General features: G+C 44.3%; 1 protein-coding gene across 2 annotated transcripts in view; it reads right to left on the bottom strand.

Annotated features, from left to right (window-relative positions):
- The window catches only part of WTIP (WT1 interacting protein), an 85,996-nt gene that overhangs the window by 52,135 nt on the left and 13,200 nt on the right, over nt 1-20,661 (bottom strand). Inside the window, exons 1-2 of one of the 2 annotated variants that reach the window (XM_074839794.1) lie at nt 4,002-4,050; nt 1,781-1,882 (exon numbers count right to left, since the gene is read on the bottom strand). In XM_074839794.1, coding sequence (XP_074695895.1) covers nt 1,781-1,826 — 46 coding nt within the window. In that variant the 5' untranslated portion in view covers nt 1,827-1,882; nt 4,002-4,050. Of the gene's footprint in view, nt 1-1,780; nt 1,883-4,001; nt 4,051-20,661 lie in introns of those variants that run through there. The other variant, XM_074839793.1, reaches the window with a different exon arrangement.

The following is a 20,661-nucleotide window of genomic DNA, read 5'->3' as shown; positions in this document are numbered from 1 at the left end:
ATCCTGGCGGATGATAGCTGGGCTCTCCAGGCCATGAGCAGTACGGCAAGAGGCTCAGAAGACAACCTGGAGCACTGTTTCCTTGTGTGTGCATGACTCATGGAAAGCTGTGTGAATCTCAAAATTCCACCAGCACTGTGGGGTGGGGCAAAACTACGCTCCAAACGGACATGTCTAAAGTCGCCCTACGGTAGGTGTACACTGGCCACACACACCTCACCAGAACAGTCAGAAAAGCTTGTTGTGCTTTTGAATAACTAAGTTAGGTTTGTATTTTGCTGTTAAAATACATTCCTCAGCCCTTATACATTCTTCTGAGGAACAGTGTGACCTGTGTACAGACCCCTGTGGTAGCAAACATGCATCCTGACTACTTAAAAACAACATGTCTGGCCCAGAGAAGCTGGAATTCACCCATGCAATTAGGTTAGGTTAATGTTGGCGATGAGCAGATAGATTATTATCCCATATCATATTTTGTAATCCTCTGCTAATCAGGATGCTGTTCACTCTGGGAGCCAACAAAATAGCTACTCACTCACTGTCAAGACTTAAGCAAAGTCAAGAGCAATCCCTGAAGGTTTTATTCTAGAACCTGGTAATGGTCCAGTCACTTATAAAGGTCACTAAATTCTACGTTCAGGTTGTAGGTTTCTTTAAACCAATATTTATCTGTACAAATCTCAAGAGACAACACTTCTCCTTTCAAAAGTGAACTTTACAATGGTCTTTTCATTATCAACTTATATGGTTCCATGCCAATAAGCTTTTACTCTTTTTCTAATCCTTAATTAATCCTTTGTATAAACAATTTACGCTTGGCATATTCTGTTTGGAGTGTATCTTTTGCTGAGTATATGTATCGCAACAAGATCTTCAACATCCAGGCAAATATTTTTATATATTTATGAACCTAAATAAATGTGTGGGTATATCAAGAAAAATTACCTGACTCCTGAAAATTGAGCTCTCATACTTCCCTTGAACTCGGTGGGAATTTGTGAACTCTCAGCAGTTACAAACAAGACACTGAGGAGGTTTCCAACTTAAGAACACAATGCTTGACGTAAGGCAAACACTTCTGAAAGTACTGCCCTGGATTTTCCAAGTCCTGCTTCCCCTGGACAAGCCATGACTTCCCCAAATCACATATAGAATACATCACTTTCAGACGCATTCAGATTAAAAGAGAAATCTAAAAAAGTCCTGAGAACAGCAATGAGGAAACAATGATCTACCTGTAAGTTTTCCTCTACAAAAATAAAATACTGTAATAGCTTGAGGTATTTCAACATGCAGTTTCTGTTTGTTCTTATCACATTCAAACATAAGAGAACAGTTTTTGAGCATTACATATACACAGAAATGACAAATATACATGCTTGACTAGAGTTGCATTTGCAAATAGAAAGTGAGGGAAAATATGGGTTGGGCTGCACAAATTTTATTGTTTTTCTGTAAAAATGATAAATGCACATTTACAGTTCCATAAACACAATTGATTTAAAGTATGCAGTGCTTTTAACGGTCAGGTTGAAGCCATTTTGTAAATGCAGCCCTCAAAACAACGAAAAACTGCTTTTCTAGGCTGTTGCTTAGGAAAACACCATTGAACACTTACAGATGGCAAATAAAAAGCAACTTTTGAAACTGAAGTCTTGCGTGGGAATTTTGCCTGAGGAAGAAGGCAAGATGAGGTCTCACTCTGTACACTGGTTGCTGAAGAAATATGTATTACAAAAGGAAGACACTTAATAAGACTACAGTAGATCTGACTTACCACAAGAGCAGCATGTGAAGCAGTTGGTATGATAGAGGTTACCCATTGCTTGGCAAGCCTGGCTCGCTCCATACACACCTTTTCCACATTTTATACAAATACCTACAAAGCAGAAATAGAATGAAAGTTAGTATCCTCTGCAGCTCCTAAAAACAGCTCCAGGCCATTGATTCCTAACACTCATGATATCTCCATCAAGCCCTAAATCAATGAGCTCCTCACCCTGAATAGATTCAAGTATCCAAGACAGCAGCAGGTGGTTTGAGTGAAACAAATGCATGGAAATTAACCCAAAATAAAAGGACGGGGAGAAGCCTCTGCTGGTGTTTCAATGCACAGAGACTGAGGCAGGCTAAAGACAGAAATCCAAAAGGCAGGTGCAACAAGAGAGGACAGAAAATTCACACACTCTCTGAAAGTAACTTGGTTTGCCCAAGAAATAGTGAGTGAGACCTTTACAGCTAAGTGCTCCATCACATTACATTCAATAATCACTACTAAAACAACTCATTCCAAAACCAGAAGACTTCTCTTTGCCCCGCTCCAGCAACGCAACATCAAGAGTGTTGGTCCATGGTGAAAGCCATGCAGTACTGGGAAAACGGGTCTCTCAGTCCCATTTAATAATTGTTTAACTCTCCATGAATATAGCATGTAACCTTATAAACAACCTGGCATCTTAGAGAACAGAAGAGCAAGGCTTCTACCTTCCTTATGGTCTAAGGGCAAAATTTCTGGCTGACAGTTCTGCCACAGTGGGGTCAGAAATTCACTTCGCTGCCCAAGCCTGCTCTTGGTGATACCAGGAATGACTCCCATGAAGTCCATGTGAGACCAAAGTATGAAGAGCCAACGCAGCACTGGCAAAGTCTGCAGTTAGCTCCACACCCAGCAGACTCACAGCAAAGTTCATTATTACAATAAGCAATACAAAGAGGGGTTTTGGGGGTGGTTTTTTGTTTGTTTTTGAAAAGCTTTTTCCTCATAGATACAGCTCTAAGAGTTTTTTGCCTATGCGTTTACTTCTATCTATGCATAGCCTCTCTAAATTCAAACCAGGGGAGGGGGATAATTCAAGAATCAGTTTGCTTCTGTATCCCCATAAAGAGGAAACTAAATGCTGAGGAATCCATGTCCTTTTGTCACATACTCAGGACTACTGATTTTAAGTTTTTCTGAGATGTCCATTGGTCTCTATTCCAATTGTAGCAGGACAGCACATCTCAAGACAAGGCTATGTGATTTTTTTTAAAATACTACAGTGGAAAATAAAAATTGAGATTTTTGCCTCCCACAACTCTATAATGAAACTGCTGTGCTCCATGTACTGTTTAAGGCCCTACTTCTACAAATGCAGGCACAAGATTAGCATTAATCATTAGCATCAACAAAATTGCTAATATACTTAAGAGTCTAAGAACTTGAGAACTACAAAATTGGTCTTTAATCATCCAGAATTCTCCCCTGCTGTGCTGTGAACATTTTATACAGAAAAACACACAGAAAATACAAATGCAAGCTGTCTGGGGGGAAATCAGCATATTATGAACCGGTAGAAACTTTTAATAGCAGCAAAAACAAAGTTAAGCTAACAAAGCATTTGCTGTCTCTGTTCAGTTTACACGGGTTTTGCTTTTATTCAGTCCCAGTATATGAATTGGCCTAAGCTGCCACGCCACAGAGACAGAAATGCCATCTGTCCCTGGCAGTTAGCTGCATGGAGATGAGTAACCCCGGCAGAAGAGCAGTACCCAGGAATACAGCTGAGACTTCACCTGGGCTCTCAGTGAGGTCTCACAGACAACAGGATGCCCATGAATATCTCTGCCCCCCCTCCCCAAGCTATTCAAGACACATTTTAAACACCATTTCTGAAACTGAACTGTTTCAGTTCAGTGCAGCATTAACACAGCCATCTGTATGGGCTGAGTAGTGTCATCAGTTTAAATGGGATACTGTCAATTTAAAAAAAATTGTATTTGAAGAAAGGAATCTTCCTATGCTACTCATTCAAATACTGAAATGGAAAGATCTTTCACTAAATCAAAGGTATAAACACCAAGAAACCCGTAACTCCCTCATTTCAAATCATGGAGATATTAGCCTTTCATGCAACTACCTCAATGTCCTGGCACAACGTTGCCATTTTGGACCATAACCACATCTGTGAAATGAAACAATTTTAAACAACAGTAAGTCTATTAATAATAATAATTTAAACCTGATTTCAATTTTCAGTGAAGCAGGAACTGAAAGTTTAACATCAGATGCCAACGTTCCAAGCTAAACCTGTAACACAAACTAGCTGCCAGCTAGATCCATCAGATCACTGCAAACAAAGTGTTAAGAAAGTGCTGGTCCTTAGGCTAGCTCAGCTTCAATACAGGAAATGGGAATTTCAGAAAATTTGTTGCCTTATCCAAGGCTGTTATGTCTATTTATTTATTTGTAACCAAAGGTTATGAAAAAGGTCTGCTATTTGCCATAAGTTAATGATTAACTGCTGATGAAAGATAGTTATTGATTACTGTGGACACTGTGATCAGAAAAGGCGCCCCGGTCAGCCAGCCGCTGCAGGAATTACTCCCACCAGCAGCACAGCATCCACAAAACTGCTCTCTGCCTCATCACACACCATGAGCTCTGCAATGGCCCTGAGGCAGGAGGGGTTGCACACACAGCAGATAACATGGGGTTCACATCTGAAACAAGCAGTCTGTTACTTCAGCATCAGGTCTTGGTATGACATTTCACTTCACTCCTGGCAGTGGAGCCAGAAGAAAGCCCTTTCAGAGCTCCCGAGATGTCTGCACCCTTCTTGCCCATCCTTTCATGCCAACCATTTACCCACGACTGACAGCTATTGATAGTCTGACTGTGAGATCTACCTCTTGCCATTTACACTTAATATTACTCAAAGAACAGAAATCCACAGTCTGTAATTCTCTGGCATTTCTGTCTATGAGCTCTCATGCACAAATCTACTATAGCCATGAACTGCTTTGATAAATGAAGTTATTGCCTCATTTCTTTGCCATTGCTCCACTGAACCATCATAAGCAAAAGAAGATTTATTGTGGATATTAAACTTACATTGGCCTCTCCAGCAAGTGATTCATTATGAGCAGCTGTCAGTTTGTTAACTTGTTTTCTCTAAGAGACTAGTCGTTAACTCTAGGAATGAATGACCACAGAGATGATTAGCATACTAAAAAAGCGCATGTATAATTCCAAAAGTGTATTTTGGAAAATATATATGCAGCTGTGGTGTGAGTATAGTGTGAGCTCATAACTGCCTAGGAAAAGCACTGATTACATGGCTGTTCAGGTCTGGTTTTCCACCAGTCACAGCCCAGACTGCACACTGCAACTCGTGAAAGCCCTGACATAACAGCTACATTACTCCCCGCCCCCCCCCCCCCCGATTTAATTCCAAAGCTTGTTAAACTGCCTATGAAGAATGTTCTGTTACAGAGCACGCATGTCTCATTTCTGACACTTCACTTGACATGACTTCAGATCAACCACTTCAGCCTTTATATAATTCCTTGCCCCTCCTGACACCTCTATTCTAAGCAGCCAACTGTACCTTCAGTTCTTTAACACATCAACTGGTGCATTTCCACCCAAGTCATCAGTTCTCCTACAGATCTGGTGTGTCTCTTTAGCTAGAAAGAGCTGTTACAAGATGTTGCACATACCCAAAGTTTGCAAGAGATGTCTGCATCCTCACATGGTGTTTAACCAAACACAAGAGTAGAGACTGAACACTCTGTGGACCACAGCAAAAGACCATCAATGAAAACGACCCTAGAAAAGAGAAGGAGCTCCCACAGATGCCCTGCTGGAGTTAGCTGCAGCACACTGCCAGTGCTCCCCACACCTTTAACCAGTCCACTTCACTGAGCTTGACCATGTCAGTTCAGAACATCATCTCTGGATGCAAGCCAGGCAAACCTCCAGCACTGTGTGGCAACACAGCCGTCAGAAGCACAATGCTCTCTGGGTTACTCATGCATTAACAAAATACTAGTATCAACACCAGGAGAAAGAAAGACAGGTATTTTCTGATGCAGTCAGTGATTTTGCTTCAGACTCAAGAGACCGAATGCAATGCATTATAACAAGGAAAGGTATCAGGAACAACCTAGAGAAAATATTAAAGACAGATGATCTTTGTTCAGCCTGCTATAATGTAGTTGTAAGAGTTCCCTGTAGTAGACTACACATTAGGAGAAGTTCAGTTTGGGACCTGTACATCAAATCCTGGGGTGCTCTTTTGACCATGACAGTGCAGGCTGGTACTTCATACAGACCTCACCAGGTACCCAGAATTGGGAAAAAGGCAATAGGCAAAGGTTAAATGAAATACGTAACCACCTTTTGGACAAGCTTTGTCCTCAGACACGTGTGGAACTCAGGCTGTGCCTAATGCCATCCTCACTTACCCTGAAGTCAAGGATTTAGCACAAATGCAAGAAAAACAATACCATGTGGCCTCTCAACTTCACTACACAGCAGCTGTGTGAGTCAGAGGGAGAATCTGGCTATCGCACTTCTTGACAGCACGCCATGGCTCAGGGATGAGCTGCAGCTTTACCGTCTTACAGCCACACCGTATCTCCAGGATAACTGCTACATGCTGCCTACAGTAGGAAACAACCAAGCCCTGTCATCAAGAGTTATGGTAAAGCTAAAATTAACAACTAACACATGGCACAGATGACTCCCTCCTTGCCTCTGCATTTCTGTTCGTGCTGCAGTACTGGGAAAAGGGCGGGTGAACGTCACACTGGCCTACTGCAAAATCCCCTATTCTTCTCTCGGACAGGAAAAAGACCATCTCCACATAAGTCTTCTACAAGTTTTTCCACACCTGTGGCCTAGCCAAGGTGCAGGGGCAGGGAAATGAAAACCTACAAATGTGAAGCTGGAAGAACAAAGGAGGAGGGAAGCCTTAACTCAGCTCAAGAAATCAACTTGCAGCGACAAGGGCCAGCTACAAGAGCGGAAGGGCTGTGGTGGGGCTGCCTCAGACACCTGCAGGTGTCACTGGCCACGGGAGGTGCTCCCACACAGGCTGCGGTGCCTGCAGCCAGTGATCTCACGCTGGGGCAGGTTTTACACGGGGTGTTGCTACTACCTTTAAAAAAAAATATTCTGCTAAAGAAGCTGGGTAAATAGTGAAGCATCAGAGCTGTCCCAAGCCTGGGCAGCCGTGCCACTGCTGCAGCAGTACCTGCCTGAGCTGACAGCAGCTACTGTGCAGACGTCCTGGACTGCAGCAACTCAGATGCTGAGAGGTGACTTCAGGCAAGAAAAATGTTCCCTTCCTTCCAACAACCACAGGAGGAGGGATCTTCCAACACACACGTCATCTCCCAGTCAGAAGCAGATAGAAGAAACAAGGCACCTACACAGGGCACAGTGGCAGAGCCTCTTCCCAGCAGCCAGGCAAGAGCAAGGAAGGCAGCCCAGGAAAATAGCTCTCGGTGGAGGGCTTTAATTTGTCACCTGGCAGATGCCTGGCAAATGTACCAAGGCTTGAATACCCAACATAAAATAAAGTCTGGTATGTACAAGTTATAAATAGATAAATATATCCTGGACATGCTCAGCAGCAACGTTCTTGTGACAGGAACAATGGAGGGACTGTCTAAGCTACCAGCACTGCCCTCTCCCCCAGGGGAAGATCAGAAGACACCACAACCTGAATTGAGGCTGAAAATGACAGACTAATAAAAGTGGGAAATGCTCAGGTAAACATTTTAAGCTCCCCTCCCAAGCCACAGCCCACCCACACCTGGCACTGCAACACCCCACAGCCAGGAGGGACCTGATCCCATCCAGTAACACAACTCTGGCTTTCAAGTACCATGTGCTCCCCACAGCAACCATGCTAGAGGTTTGAGTATGCTAAACTGGAGAGAGATAGGCCACAACAGCTAACACAAATCACAGCTTAAGACAAGAAGCAGGCTGTGGACCAGGAAACTTTCTGCTGTCATTGTTAAGCCTTATTGAGATTGCCCCTGACCTTACTCCTTAAGGAAAGAAGGTAAAAACCCCACCAATAAACTACTTGGGCCCTTGAGATACATATCTGCTGACTTAAAAAGATCTCCATCACTTCAGTGCCTGCCTCCTACAGGAGGCTTTACTCAGTTAATACAAAGGCTTGGGGCAGGAGGAACACACATGTAGAACTTACTTCGAAAAATCAAAGTTTGAGATTGATTTATATTTCGTTACAAACGCAGTGAAGTTCACATTCACTAGAATTTTTGTAGAAGCAAGTTCTAGGTTCTAACTCCAGCTCCTGGAATAACTTCCCATTACCTCTACTCTGCCTCTTCCTTAACAAGGCTGTGGCTCAGGTAGGACAAAGCTGCTGGGAGAGGTCATGGCCACCGAAGGGAGGCACTGGGACCAGTTCCAGGAATGACAGTGCTGATCTGGACACAGGAGCTGAGCTTTACCTGCCTGAGGGATCGGTACAGCCAGCAGGTCAGCAAGGCTCAGCCTCAGCCTATTCCTACTTGCTTTGGTAAATACACAGGCCATTCTATTTCACTGGAAACTTTCCAGACTTTCAAATGCAGGGTGAGATGATGGGCAAGAGTTTGGGAACACAGAAGGCTGTAGAAACAACTCTCAAGCACCACCCTCTCCGACTCTGTATTTTAGCAGCTACAAGCCCAGGGCATGTCTGTGCTGGTAAACTAAACCTCGTCAGCCCCGGGTCAGCACTGCAGAGTGGGAGATGTCATGGGAGCCGGTATCAGCTCTGATTAGCAGCTGCTGGAGACTGGAAGGCTTTTGTTACTGTTAAAGTAGATCCAACCAGTCGCACAGTGAAAGCCTGAAGCTAGCACAGCAAATGCTTATTGCTTCATACAGTATGTGAAATTACTGCTCTGAACCATGAAATTACTGACACTATCTGCACAGAGTTCATCCTGCCTCGGCCGCAGCCGGCGTGCCTCTGCATAACTTCCCTTTGTGTGGATCTCCAACTCTGCCGCAGAGCCTCCCGACGGCACAAGGCATATCACAGGCCTATTGTTCTGCGCAGTGTTTTAGTTACACTGACACTTGGTTTACAAATATTCATTCGTTTCTCTGCTTCTTGATTTAGTGCATGGCAGTTCCAGGATGATTTATACTTCTCACTTGGCATTTATAGAAAGATCTTTTACTACTGAGGCAATGAACTGGAAGACCAAGTAGTTCTTGTGGCTGCTCTATCGTCTGTGCCACTTTGGGTTGCTTTGTCTGTGATTCAGAGCTCAGCTGACTGCTCAAGGTTCATGCTCAAGTTGACAACCACAGCACAAGGGGACTTGCAAATAAATTTAGCAACTGAATTACTGACCAGAAAAAAGACAGAAGAAAACCTGGCTTCTAAAAGTAGCTTGTGATTACTGGGATTAGCAAAGCAAGGAGACACATACAGCTGGGGGAGGTGGGGGTGGTGGTAAAAGAGAGCACTGCTGGAAGTGAATGACTTGGAGGGAAAAGCATGTCTGTAAAGCCCCTTCCCTGTCCTACTGCCCCTCCACTGCTTAACATCTGATTGTCTCGCTGTGGACATGCATCCTCTTATAGCCCAAAGGGACCAGGTCAACAAGGCCTTTCAGCTCAAACCACACTTATTTTGCCTGGAACATTGTAAGTGTGATCACACATATAATTCAATCTACTTGAGGAGTGTAAAATTGCTAGCACAGTGGTAGCAGCAATCAGGTGAAGACAGGTTGAGGACAGCAAAATCTTCAGCTTGAACAACTGCTGGCAGAGGAGGACACACCACCCCATCCAGAGGTGCCAGGCAAGCCCCACAGGGACACACACACAGGTCATACAGACAAAAGAAGTGAGGTGCTAGTTTCAGTACAGAAAGATCCAATACCAACATCCAAAGCTCCCCAGTGCTTCTCAGCAACTTTCTTGTTGGGAGGGTGCTGTAGAGCACCAGGGGCGTTCAGTCTAGCTGTATATTCACACTGATTTAGGAAGAGGGCAGACCTTCATCAATGCATACTCCAATGTAATGGGCAACAGAAGTGGCAGTTCACAGATGGTGATAAGTCTCAAAAAAAAATATTCATGTTGCAAATGCATTCACACATAAACATTTGTTTTCTAATTAACATGGATACTGAAATTTCTACCAGTGCTTTAATTTCTATAAGTTTATTTAGCTGGTTGCACCAGCTGGAGATCACCTGAGCTCTAGGATGAGATGCTTGTTCACACCATTATTTTAGATTTTCTCTGGCATAACACAGGTCAGAATGTGGACCTGCTAAGTTTTATTTAAGCTGTTTCCAGTGGCAGGTTTACAGACACTGAGACAGTTTCATTACAATAAAATACTTAAAAGCTCCTATTTTCATCACCTTTCCTCTGTGCTTACTGATACCACACATCAATACCTCTCTACACACATTGCAGATTTTCCTATATAAATGACAGTGACCACAGTACAGGACCAGCCAGCGACTCTACTGTACCAGCCCCTTTTTTTCAGCTTTGACTTTCTTAGTGGTCTTTAGCAAACCATTTAGCTTCTCTGTGTCTTGGCCCTTCTCTGTATTAAATGGGAGCCACTGGCACCTGTGTGGTCTTCAGAGAAAAAGCCTTCTGAGATGACATGGAAAAGACAGAATCAATCTAAATGGTTCAGCTTAGAAAAATCTGTGCAACCAGGTAACAACAGTGATACTGAAAGCACCAACAATGCAGCCCAAATACCCTGAACTCCAGAGCATGTCAGACCCAAAAACATCAACAGCACAGACGTCAAGTTGGAAAGAGTTTTCATTGCATTCTCCCGACATTGCACATATGAGTCATCACTCTAATATATGGCAAAAAAAGGTCATATATTACAGCTGCCTTCCTTGACATATTTAAAATGGGTTCACAATTAAACAAGGAGACTAGTCTAAAAGTTTCCAGGTGCACTTTTCTGTTTTCTTAGATAACGGTCTATTTTCAGAACGAGCATGACAATCTGGAAAAGGCATGGCATTACGTAACCACATTTGGTTATAAAGTCAGCAGCTCCTTCCACAAGCAGTACCCAAGCGCTACACATCCACAGCAGCCCCGCATTTCTACCACCCACTCTGCAAAGGTGCCACCGACACAGGCTCGCTAATTCTCACCTGCCACCTGGAGATTCTTTATCATTTCCAGAAGTATAAATAGGTTTGCTTAAACAAAAACACGCGTATAGGCAGGTATTATGCCAAGCTATTTAGAAAGACTGAACTATTAACTTAAAGAAAGCTGGAAATTACTTAAAAACCTCTGTCACCTCAACCCTCTGAACCATATTTTTTTCAGTCACTGCAAGTCAAGTGACAGAAAGATGCTTTGAGAACATGAGGAGGAGGGATATACCTTCCTGTAAGGATGTCCTGCAGGAGTAACAATTTCAGAAAGTCATTTGCCATAGGTCTCTCCCACCTTCAGCTCATGGAAGATTGTAGTTCTGAAGTACCTAACCTGACAAACCTCACTTTCCCTGCCTTGGCTACAGTGAAATGCCCTGTCTCCTCTGCAGCTGTAAGGCTCAGCCCAGGGTGGTGCTCAGTGCTAGTGATAACAGCCACGCTCCTCTACTCCAGTAAGACACTCAGACCATAAGAAAAGCCTGTCCTGATCTAGCGAGCTGAAAACCCTTGGGACAGCTGGTCAAATACAGCACTAATGACATGTAAACAGGATATTCTAATTTTGCCTCCTCCACCTCCAGGAAACAGTAACACTAAATGCTATATATGTAGGCTCTTTTCCTTCCTATAGATACAACTGGGGGGGTGGGGGGGGAAGGTAAAAATTAGAAAATCAACACGCTGCCAACTTCCAGAGAAAAGTGAGGCTTCTACAGACCTGGGCGGTCCCATGGGTTCAGCTGCTCTCCACTGCAGACCTAAGGCAGACAAGTCGTGGTTGTTCCAGGCTTTAGTCAGATTCCTGTCTGCAGTGATTCTTACAAGGGGATAACTCTGAGCTTCACATAACCATGAAAGGACCTGAGCTCCATTTTCACCTTCCAGTGATTTGCCCTCCAAGGCAGCTGTGGCCAGCCAGCACCACCCAGACCCGTAGGAGCAGGCAGATCTCATTTCACTCAGTAGCGACCCTTCCACTGAGACGGGCAGCAGCACTGCAGTACATGAGGCCATGTTCCAATAACTGAATAAATCCAGCTTTACAACTCTTAGTAGTGTATAAAAAGTTGACACACAGTGTAAAGTACTGATAGTTAACTTCATATCGTCAGGATTTCTGCTAGGTCAGGTATTATCTGTTGGACTGCTTTGACTTTTTGCTGGATCTGGTATTGTCAGTCCTCATCAGGTAACAGTCTGCTCTCAAGCAGCCGGTGTGAACTCTAGGGTACGCGGTCTGTCTGGCTAATTCAACAGAAATGTAAACACGTGATTGATCCACATCCAATTAGTATCGATGAATGATCCAGAAATGCACAAATATCACACACAGGACCATCCCTCTCCCCTGTTCTGTCCCTGTCTCATCTTGATGCAAATTGGGAACAGAGTGGGTGCAAAAGGCCAGAAAATTAGAAAAAAAGAAGAGTAGAGCTAGTTTTCTCAGATGAAAAGAAGTGGGAAACGGACACAGTCATAGCACTCAAGTAAGAAATATGTGTTGACTCTTCTTATGCACTCAGTTATGCACTGTTTCCCAGCTAGTGACAAGCCATCATTCAGAGCTAGCGACTGCATGCTTCAAATCACACTTGGGTTTTTTGCTACCCACCTTTTATATTCTCAGACAGACCAACAGTAGCAGTGCCTGGCTCCTCTGCAAAAGCTGGGCGCAGAGGGGGAAAAAAACCAACGTACAAGTCACTGATCAGTGAGCAAACCCCAACTATAACGGGGCTTTGGCATCATCTGCTCTTTTCGCAACCTGCCCACTGCACCTGCAGTCAAACCCTTGGCCCATAACCTCTACAGAGAAACCTGCAACTACTTAGCCAAAGTGCTAAGCTGCTCCTATTAAAGAACACATGTCCTGCGATAGCACGTGGCACTGAGATGCAAACAGTGAAATATACTTTGGCCCCAATGGGTAATGTCAAAGGCTATTTGCTTGAGGGGAGAAAAGATTTATCTTTCAAAACGACCACTGCGTAGCACTGGCACTGATGCCCTGGTGCCTAATGAGTCTGGTCTTGACAGAACAGACACCAGGAGCTGCCAGACAGCCCTCAGTTCTGTGGGACCCAATTGCACATCACGGCAGGCCTGTTCCCAGGACTAGCACTGGGTGACCTCTCCACACCCACCCTGCCCACTGCCTCCACGCCAAGATGGCAAGGCATCCTCTTTTTAAGCTGAATTCTGGAAGATGGAGTCCGTTTCTGGTGGAGCTGGATGCCAGACTCAAGCCAACATGATGAACAAGAGGCAAAATGATCTTCTCTCCCACTCCTAACACCCTACCACACCCTTAAGCATCCCACCACCCAGACATCATTCATTTAGTGAATAATTCATCAACTCCACTACCTACACTCAGACAGCAAAGGAGCTGCAGCTAAATTTTTAGCAACACTTACAAAAATACAAGTAAAGCATAGTTGTGTAGCAAACGCCTCCAGAACAATTTTTGATTAAAAACCTTAGGTAGCAAAAAGAAAACTCGAGAACTGCAAAACCAGGGAAAGAGTGAGCAGATAGAAAAGACCAAAGGGTTAGGAAGGTAATTTTCCACTTTGTTAGTTACAGTAAACATCTCCAAATAAATGTGATCTTATGCAATTTACCAGCCAAACCTCCCTTCTCCATTTTGAAAGGTTACATGAAGTGGTGAAATGTTAGTTAATTTACCTCTTAGAGGACCAGCTAAAAAAATAACAGAAACATGTAATCTTCTCATAATTATAAAAGTCAACACTTAAGTGATATGAGAAGCCTCTATTCATAGCAGCTAAAAGGGGCATTCATTCCTCTTTACATCATCCCTTCAGTGTTATGTCCTGATGCAGTTTTCAACAGCAGGTGAAATCACTAAAGATTTGAAACAGTGTGAAAATTCTTCTCCTATCTGGTTTTAATTAAAATACCAGGCAAAACACAGAGGAGTGATAAAGAGAGGTAACCCTTTCCACCTCAACTGCTCTGTCTGTTCATCCTTCGTCACAGAGCCCAGTGGAAACCCCACATGCAATGTCAGTGGTAAGTATCTTCCCTACTACTAAAGCAGTGCCTCAGATTAGGATCATGACAAAAGCAATAAAAGATAATTCTCATCTGATTATGATCTATGTGGTAGGTGTTCTGTGGCCTTTTAAGTTTCAGAGGGTCCACTTGAGAAGTGGGGACCAGAGGGGCTGCTATTGGGAAGACCAGATGAGACCTGAGCTGCCCCACAGGCTCACATCATGGCAGCAGGACCTTCTGTCTGGGCACTGGGGGGGAGCTGGTGCCTCTCCCACCCCAGACCTACCCACACCAGAAGCTGACAGAACTCACTCCCAACCCTCCAGACCCTGTGGTCCCCTGTTTAGACACAGCTCTTGTGGGTAACCTCCAGTGCACGGACAGAGCATGTCAGCACCCAGCTCCCAGGCAGACATACAGGGTGCACGTTCAGCTTCAGTATTCCCATGATCCAAGACAGTCAGGTCTGAACCCCTGCTGGTTTTCTTTGCCACAAGGCCACACTGCTGGCTCATGTCTCATAGGACCCCAGAGGGCCATTCTGCAGAGCTGTTTTCCAGCCAGTGGGCCCCCAGCTCATACCACTGTATGAAGTTGTTGTTGTTCCCCGGGTGCAGGACCTTGCTTTCCTTCACTGAACTTCATGAGGTTCCTCTTAGTCTATTTCTCCAGCCTGTCAAGGTCTTGCTGAACAACAGCACATCCACCTAGTCTATCAACCACTCCTCACAGTGTAGTACAATCTGCAAACTTAACAGGTGTACTGTCCCATCATCCAGGTCATTAATGAAGATGTTAAACAGTACTGACCCCAGTATTGACTTCTGAAGCACACCACTAGTGACTGGCCTCCAACTCAACCTCATCCTGCTGGTCACAACTCTGAGTTCAGCAGCTCAACCAGTTTTCAGTCCATCTCACAGTCCACTTATCTAGTCTGTACTTCCATCAGTTTGTCTAGAAGGATGTTATGGGTGACAGTATCAAAAGCTTTGCTAAACCCGAGATCAACAACATCCACTGCTCTCCCCTTATTCACCAAGCTTTTCATCATAAAAGGCCAACCCAGTACCCCCACTCCACATTTTCCCTAGTTTTCTTTTTGTTCATACATCTGCAGAAGTACTTCTTGACCTTCACATCTTTCACCAGATTCAGCTCCAGGCAAGCCTTGCTCTCCTGACCTCAACCGTGCATGCTCAGATAGTGTTCTTATATTCCTCCCAGGTCACCTGTCCCTGTTTCCACCTCTTATACATTATACACTTCCTTTTAATTTCTTTCTTAAGAGCTCCTTGCTCATCCATGCAGGCCTCCTGCCACTCTTGCTTGACTTCCTGGATATCAGGATGAACTGTTCCTGAGCTTGGAAACAGCAATCCTTGAAAAATCAACCAGCTTTCCTGGACCCCTTTTCTCTTCTTCGTAGCTACTTTTATAACTCCTTTAAGTCAGCAAGGTACAGAACTTATATATGCGATATCCAAAAGTCAGGACAGTCTACAGGAGTGCTCTTCCCTATTGTAGAATCTAGTAGAGGCTGGACTTCAGTTTTCAAGTAAATCTTTCCCTAACTAAATTCACAACAAAATGACATGGGTAAGTAAAGAGCTACCTGTGAAAATTTACACATTCAACTCCTACTTAGAGATTTAACTCCCCAGTGGATTCTCTTCAGACTTCCAAATAAGTATAATTGCATTTCTGAGTCTGACCTTTAATCAAAACGTTCAGGATCAGTGTGTAAATCACTCAGTTGGGATTTTCCTTCTCACGCGCTAAATCACTGCAGCACAACCTAATGCAATCGTTCCCTTAATTGCAGCAAAGCCCTTTTGGAATCTCTCTTTTCAATGTATCCACTAAGAAATAAGTTTGTAACTGTTCCCTTTAAAAAAAAAAAAAAACAAACAACCCACAAAACTTCTCTTCTGAAAACTAGCTAAAAGAATTAGTGTATTTGTTAGGTTTTTTTACAATTTATTTTTGCCTTTTTTTTCAATTACTAGAGCCTTTGTTTCCAGATGAATCTAGCCTCTTCTGCAATTATATCCATGGAAATAAGGGTAGCTTTTACTAAATCAATGAAGAATCTCTCTACTGTGCTGTCTCTGTAAGGTTAAGAGTAAAGCACAGAGTTGGTACTGAGCTGGTGCCTACACATCCCTTGCTTCTCCCACTGATGCCTCAGAGAGGAAGGATTTTATCATTTTTGGAGAAGAGGTATTTGTCCATTTTAGAGAAGGAATCATTGTTTATCCTCAATTAAAACAGATTCTGTTTCAATCTAGTACCAGTCACAAAACGTCTTCTCTGGTTGCCTTCCACCATAGCCAGAAATAAGAGATGTCCCTTCAAGCAAAGCAAGACAACCAAGCGATCACTACAAGTGGTTGTTCCCCATTGGTTTTCATCTGATGGGAGCCATAGCTTTTATCTTCCAGTGACCTCAGTGACTCAGGCTGACAGCAATGGCTCATGCAAGCCTCTAGCAGAGAGAACACAGGATGAACATGTATCCTTTTCCCTATCTTTCCTTGAATGAACAGACATGCTGTAAAGATGTGTAATACCACACCAAGAGTTAGCCGAGCAACTTACATCTTATCTAGAAACCCCCCCCCCGTGTTCCTCTACAGTACTAAGTTTAAATCCTGGCAGGTATCTCAGTCCTTTACCTGCTGAAGTAGGTACTATCTACCTACCTACCTACCAGGTAGGATCTGTTGACAGCAGAAGGACCGTCAGCTCAGACCTGAAATACTGGGTGTCCCCCAGTTTCCAACCTCTTCTTTCCCTGTACAATATTGCCCAGTGCACTACTTGCTACTATTTCTTAATGACCTGATCCTGGAGCTCTTTAAGAGAAAACAACTTGAAATATTTTATTCCTATTTAGCATCAAGCATGTGGACTGTTCTCTGTTCAGATCTACACTCCAGCCTGTGCAGAACAGAACAACCTTATCTCACCTTTCCCCCCACCCCCAGGTTTAAAAGTTAGTGCCCTGGCCCTGAGCTGCAGGATAAAAACAAACACACCGTTATAAAACAGTCACACTTGACCTTGGAGTCAGTCTTACTCTAATTTAGACCCCAAGACAACACTTACTCTGTTCTCTTAAATCAACTGTTTGGTGAGAAACTGCAAGCTGCATAGTTCAAAAAATTCAAACAACTATTCGCAGGCTTATTGAATACTTTTCTGGCTGGTAACTAGTTTTTTCAGAACAGTAGTGTGACAGGAGGAAATGGTATGTGCAGAACTGAGCCTGCACCAGCACCCAAGTCCCTGCTGCTGATCCTTCTTCAAAACAGGAATGTCTGCTCTTTAGGGAGATGTTTTTACAAATGATTGCCACCTGGGTGTGTAGTTCTTGTCCTTTGAGAAGGGAAGACTACCTTAGATCTCACTGCAGTTTGGTTGCAGTCCTAATCCAATTGAAAACATATATAAGCAAAATAAAACTTACAACCTGACATTCCCCCACAGTGCCTCTATAATTTGGTTCTGTGCTCAAAATGAAAACAGCTCAAAATAAAAACAAAGTGGTTTTACAGCCACTTTCAGCTGAGCCCTGGTGCTGGCTGTTCTGGACCAACGAACAATGCCTTGATATGGCAAAAGCCTAGACAACAGTGGGGGTGAGAAATGCACAGACATAAGCTTCATAATAAAGGTGAGATAATGTATTTCTCAAAAATTTAAGCAAATACTGCTTAAATAGAGCCAGAGCTCTCAGCAATGCTACTTTTTTTTTTTTTTAAATCAAAGCTCTCTTGCATTTTACACAGTGGTTAGGAACACTAATACAAAAGCTCCCCAAATGCCCAGTTGCAGTGGGCACTCCCAGAGTGACTCACTCTCTGAAGAGCCATTTCCCCCACCCCACCACTGCACACCTCTTCCTCTCTGCTTTTAAGTATCATGGCAAAATTTGTAGCAACCGAGGGACCAGAGCAGCTACCTCCTTGCAGATGCCACGGTCTTTGTACAAGTCTGCACAGGCCTTGTATTTGCAGGTTGAGAGGGTACAGGAGTCAAGGCATGGACAACCCCCCTGCAAAAGATCAGAAATGAGAGGAACTCTGTTGGGATCAGCTGATGCACATCACTCTCACTCAACTACAGGGGCTGGGACAGTTGGAGGAAAAAAGGAAGAAATTTTACATCACTTGCTAACCTGACATCTGCGGCTTCAGGCCCAGCTAGTGTTTGTGCATGGTTGTGTGCCCTCAGCAGCAGCCTGGAGCCTACCCTCACCCCACCAGTACTGCTGCTGCCGACCCCCAGTTCCTACGGGTGGGATACAGCTCCATGCTGAAAGTCCCCAGGCACACACACTGCACCTCTGGAGGGCAGGGCAGTCGGTCCGTGAGTCCCCAGCTCTGCTCTGACCCAGGCACAGCGGCCTTCGGCAGCCCCTCAGCTTGCTGGCCCACGTGCAGAGCAGGGTCAGAAATTCCCCGTGGGGCCACCACTGTGTGGACCAACCTATTTGAAAATGAAAAAACTCTAAGCCAATACTCATTATTCATGGGATACTTTGTCAGAAAAAGGAAAGAAAGTACTTCCTCTGGACCTTACAATGCACCCTTTTTCTGACCTTGCAATAATCTTAACACCAGGTTTCCTAATCTGCCAGTCTTTAACCAAGCAAAACACCCAGTAATTTCAAAGGAAGTTCTGCCCACAAAGGAGTCCAAGATTTGGCCTTAAACTCGGGAGCTAGCATGTTTTGTGGTTTGGTTTTTTGTTGTTGGTTTTTTTTTTTTTCCTTTCATGAGGTACAGAAATAAATTAGACAAAAGCAAGACAAGGTGCCTAGCCAGAGCCAGGCCACTACTGTGTCTAGATGGGTCGAAGCTGCTCCCCGCTCCTGCCCATTGTCACTCCTGTCCTCCCGCCGCAGGAAGCCAGGCAAAGCCCCTGCAAGATGGGGAGCAGAGGTGGCAGCAGGGAGAGGGAGAGCTTCACACACTTGGCACACCAGAAAGTCGATTTGCATGTCTGCACTTGGATCATCTTCAAAGTATTTTCTTTGTGAATAAATGCAAATCAGCCTCTGGGGATCACCTCTTTCTGGGCTGGTTCTTCACGGGCCTGAATTCCTCCCAGGTGTGGAACAGGGGCTGAGAAAGCCTTTTCCCAAAAGAGTAAGCATGCACAGCTGTTTCAGCCTGACCCAAGCTATCCCATCTCTTTTCTCCTTTTCCTAAGAGGTCAGGAATGTTTTTTGGTTTTGCTTTTTTAAGAGTGTAGTCTGGCACGCCGGAGTCCTTCCACCCCACAGCACAAGGGCTCTCTGAAGCTCTAGGGCAAGGTGGAATTTGATGAGTGAATTGCCATGCCTCCACTCAGCCAGGAACTACAGCGAAGGGCAAACCTTGCCTTGCGCCTGCCTTGTGCTGTGTTCAAAGCTCCAAGCCCAAACCTGCCATGGATTTGATTTTTTCCCCTCTCTCTGAATTGGGCTGTGATCTGCTTTGCAGGTGTTGCTTGTGCAGCTGCCAGGAAGCCCTGCACCACTCTCCAAGACCAGGCAACACCTCCTGGTATGGCCACACTCACCAACCTTACACAGGAACATCTCCCTCAAAACTAACATACAGAAATAAGACTGGGAGATTCTCCTTCCAGGCCAAGCAAAACAACAAGCTTTCTTCTAATTGTTTGTAAAACAGCATCTGAGACAACACATGATGGCCACCAAAATTTTAGGAAAAAACACTGGAAGTGGCAACAGTACCCAGAGCCCCCAGCACACAGAGCATCAGGGTACTCTCTATAACCACCTGCAGACCAGAGGCAATGGGTGTCACATGCATCACGCATTTTCATTCCTGTTCCTCTGCTCTCTACATCCTCTCCAGGTTTAGATCTTGATACCTCTAAGTTACTTCTGTTCTGGGCAGATGATGACAAGGAGAAGAAAAACAGAGGATGCAGAACTCCACTTCTGGACATAAGCTCTACTCCATCCTGCCTAAAGTCACACGCATGGAAAAGCCAGGTTCAGTCTTTGTTTCTAGTCTCTTCACACTGACACTTCAGTGCCCCAAGACAGTGGGATCACAGCTTCTGCAAGGAGGAGCTTTCCTAGGAATCACATGCATCTTCCATAAACCCATCTTTTGAGGGAGCAGAGCAATGTGGGGACTCCATGCCGATAGATGGCTTTGTACAAGCTGAAAGAGGTCAGCAGGACTTTACGGAGCTTATAGCCCTCTTTCACACCATTAACTCCACCTGCTCTTTGTTATTTACATCATAATTTGCAGGAAATTGGTGTCTATCTGTCAAGATACCAAGTTAGCAGGCAAACAGCACATTACTTTTACAGCCAAAGCACAAAGCAGCCATATACCCAACAGTTCCACAGTAGATACATCCTGGGAGGTACAGAGGTGGCTGGGCAGGCCAGGTAGCGAAACACAGCAAGGGTAAAAGTGAATTTACTTACTCCCTGATCTCTGTGGTGTAATAAAAACAACTAGAGATGACTCCAAGCTGTCAGAAACAAGTCAAACTTGTCCCTGTGACCTAAACAGGGCTGTCATGAATGAGGGAGGTCTGGATTTATCAGGTAAGTGGTCCATTTTCTAAATAAAAATTTAATTAGTTAATACCTTGTATGGATTTTATTTTGACAAATCTTGAGGGTTTTTTTCTAAG

This window comes from Strix aluco, chromosome 14 (assembly GCF_031877795.1).
Source record: "Strix aluco isolate bStrAlu1 chromosome 14, bStrAlu1.hap1, whole genome shotgun sequence".
Lineage (NCBI taxonomy): Eukaryota > Metazoa > Chordata > Aves > Strigiformes > Strigidae > Strix > Strix aluco.
The sequence above is the reverse complement of the archived record's forward strand: the minus strand, read 5'-3'. Positions and strand labels throughout refer to the sequence as shown.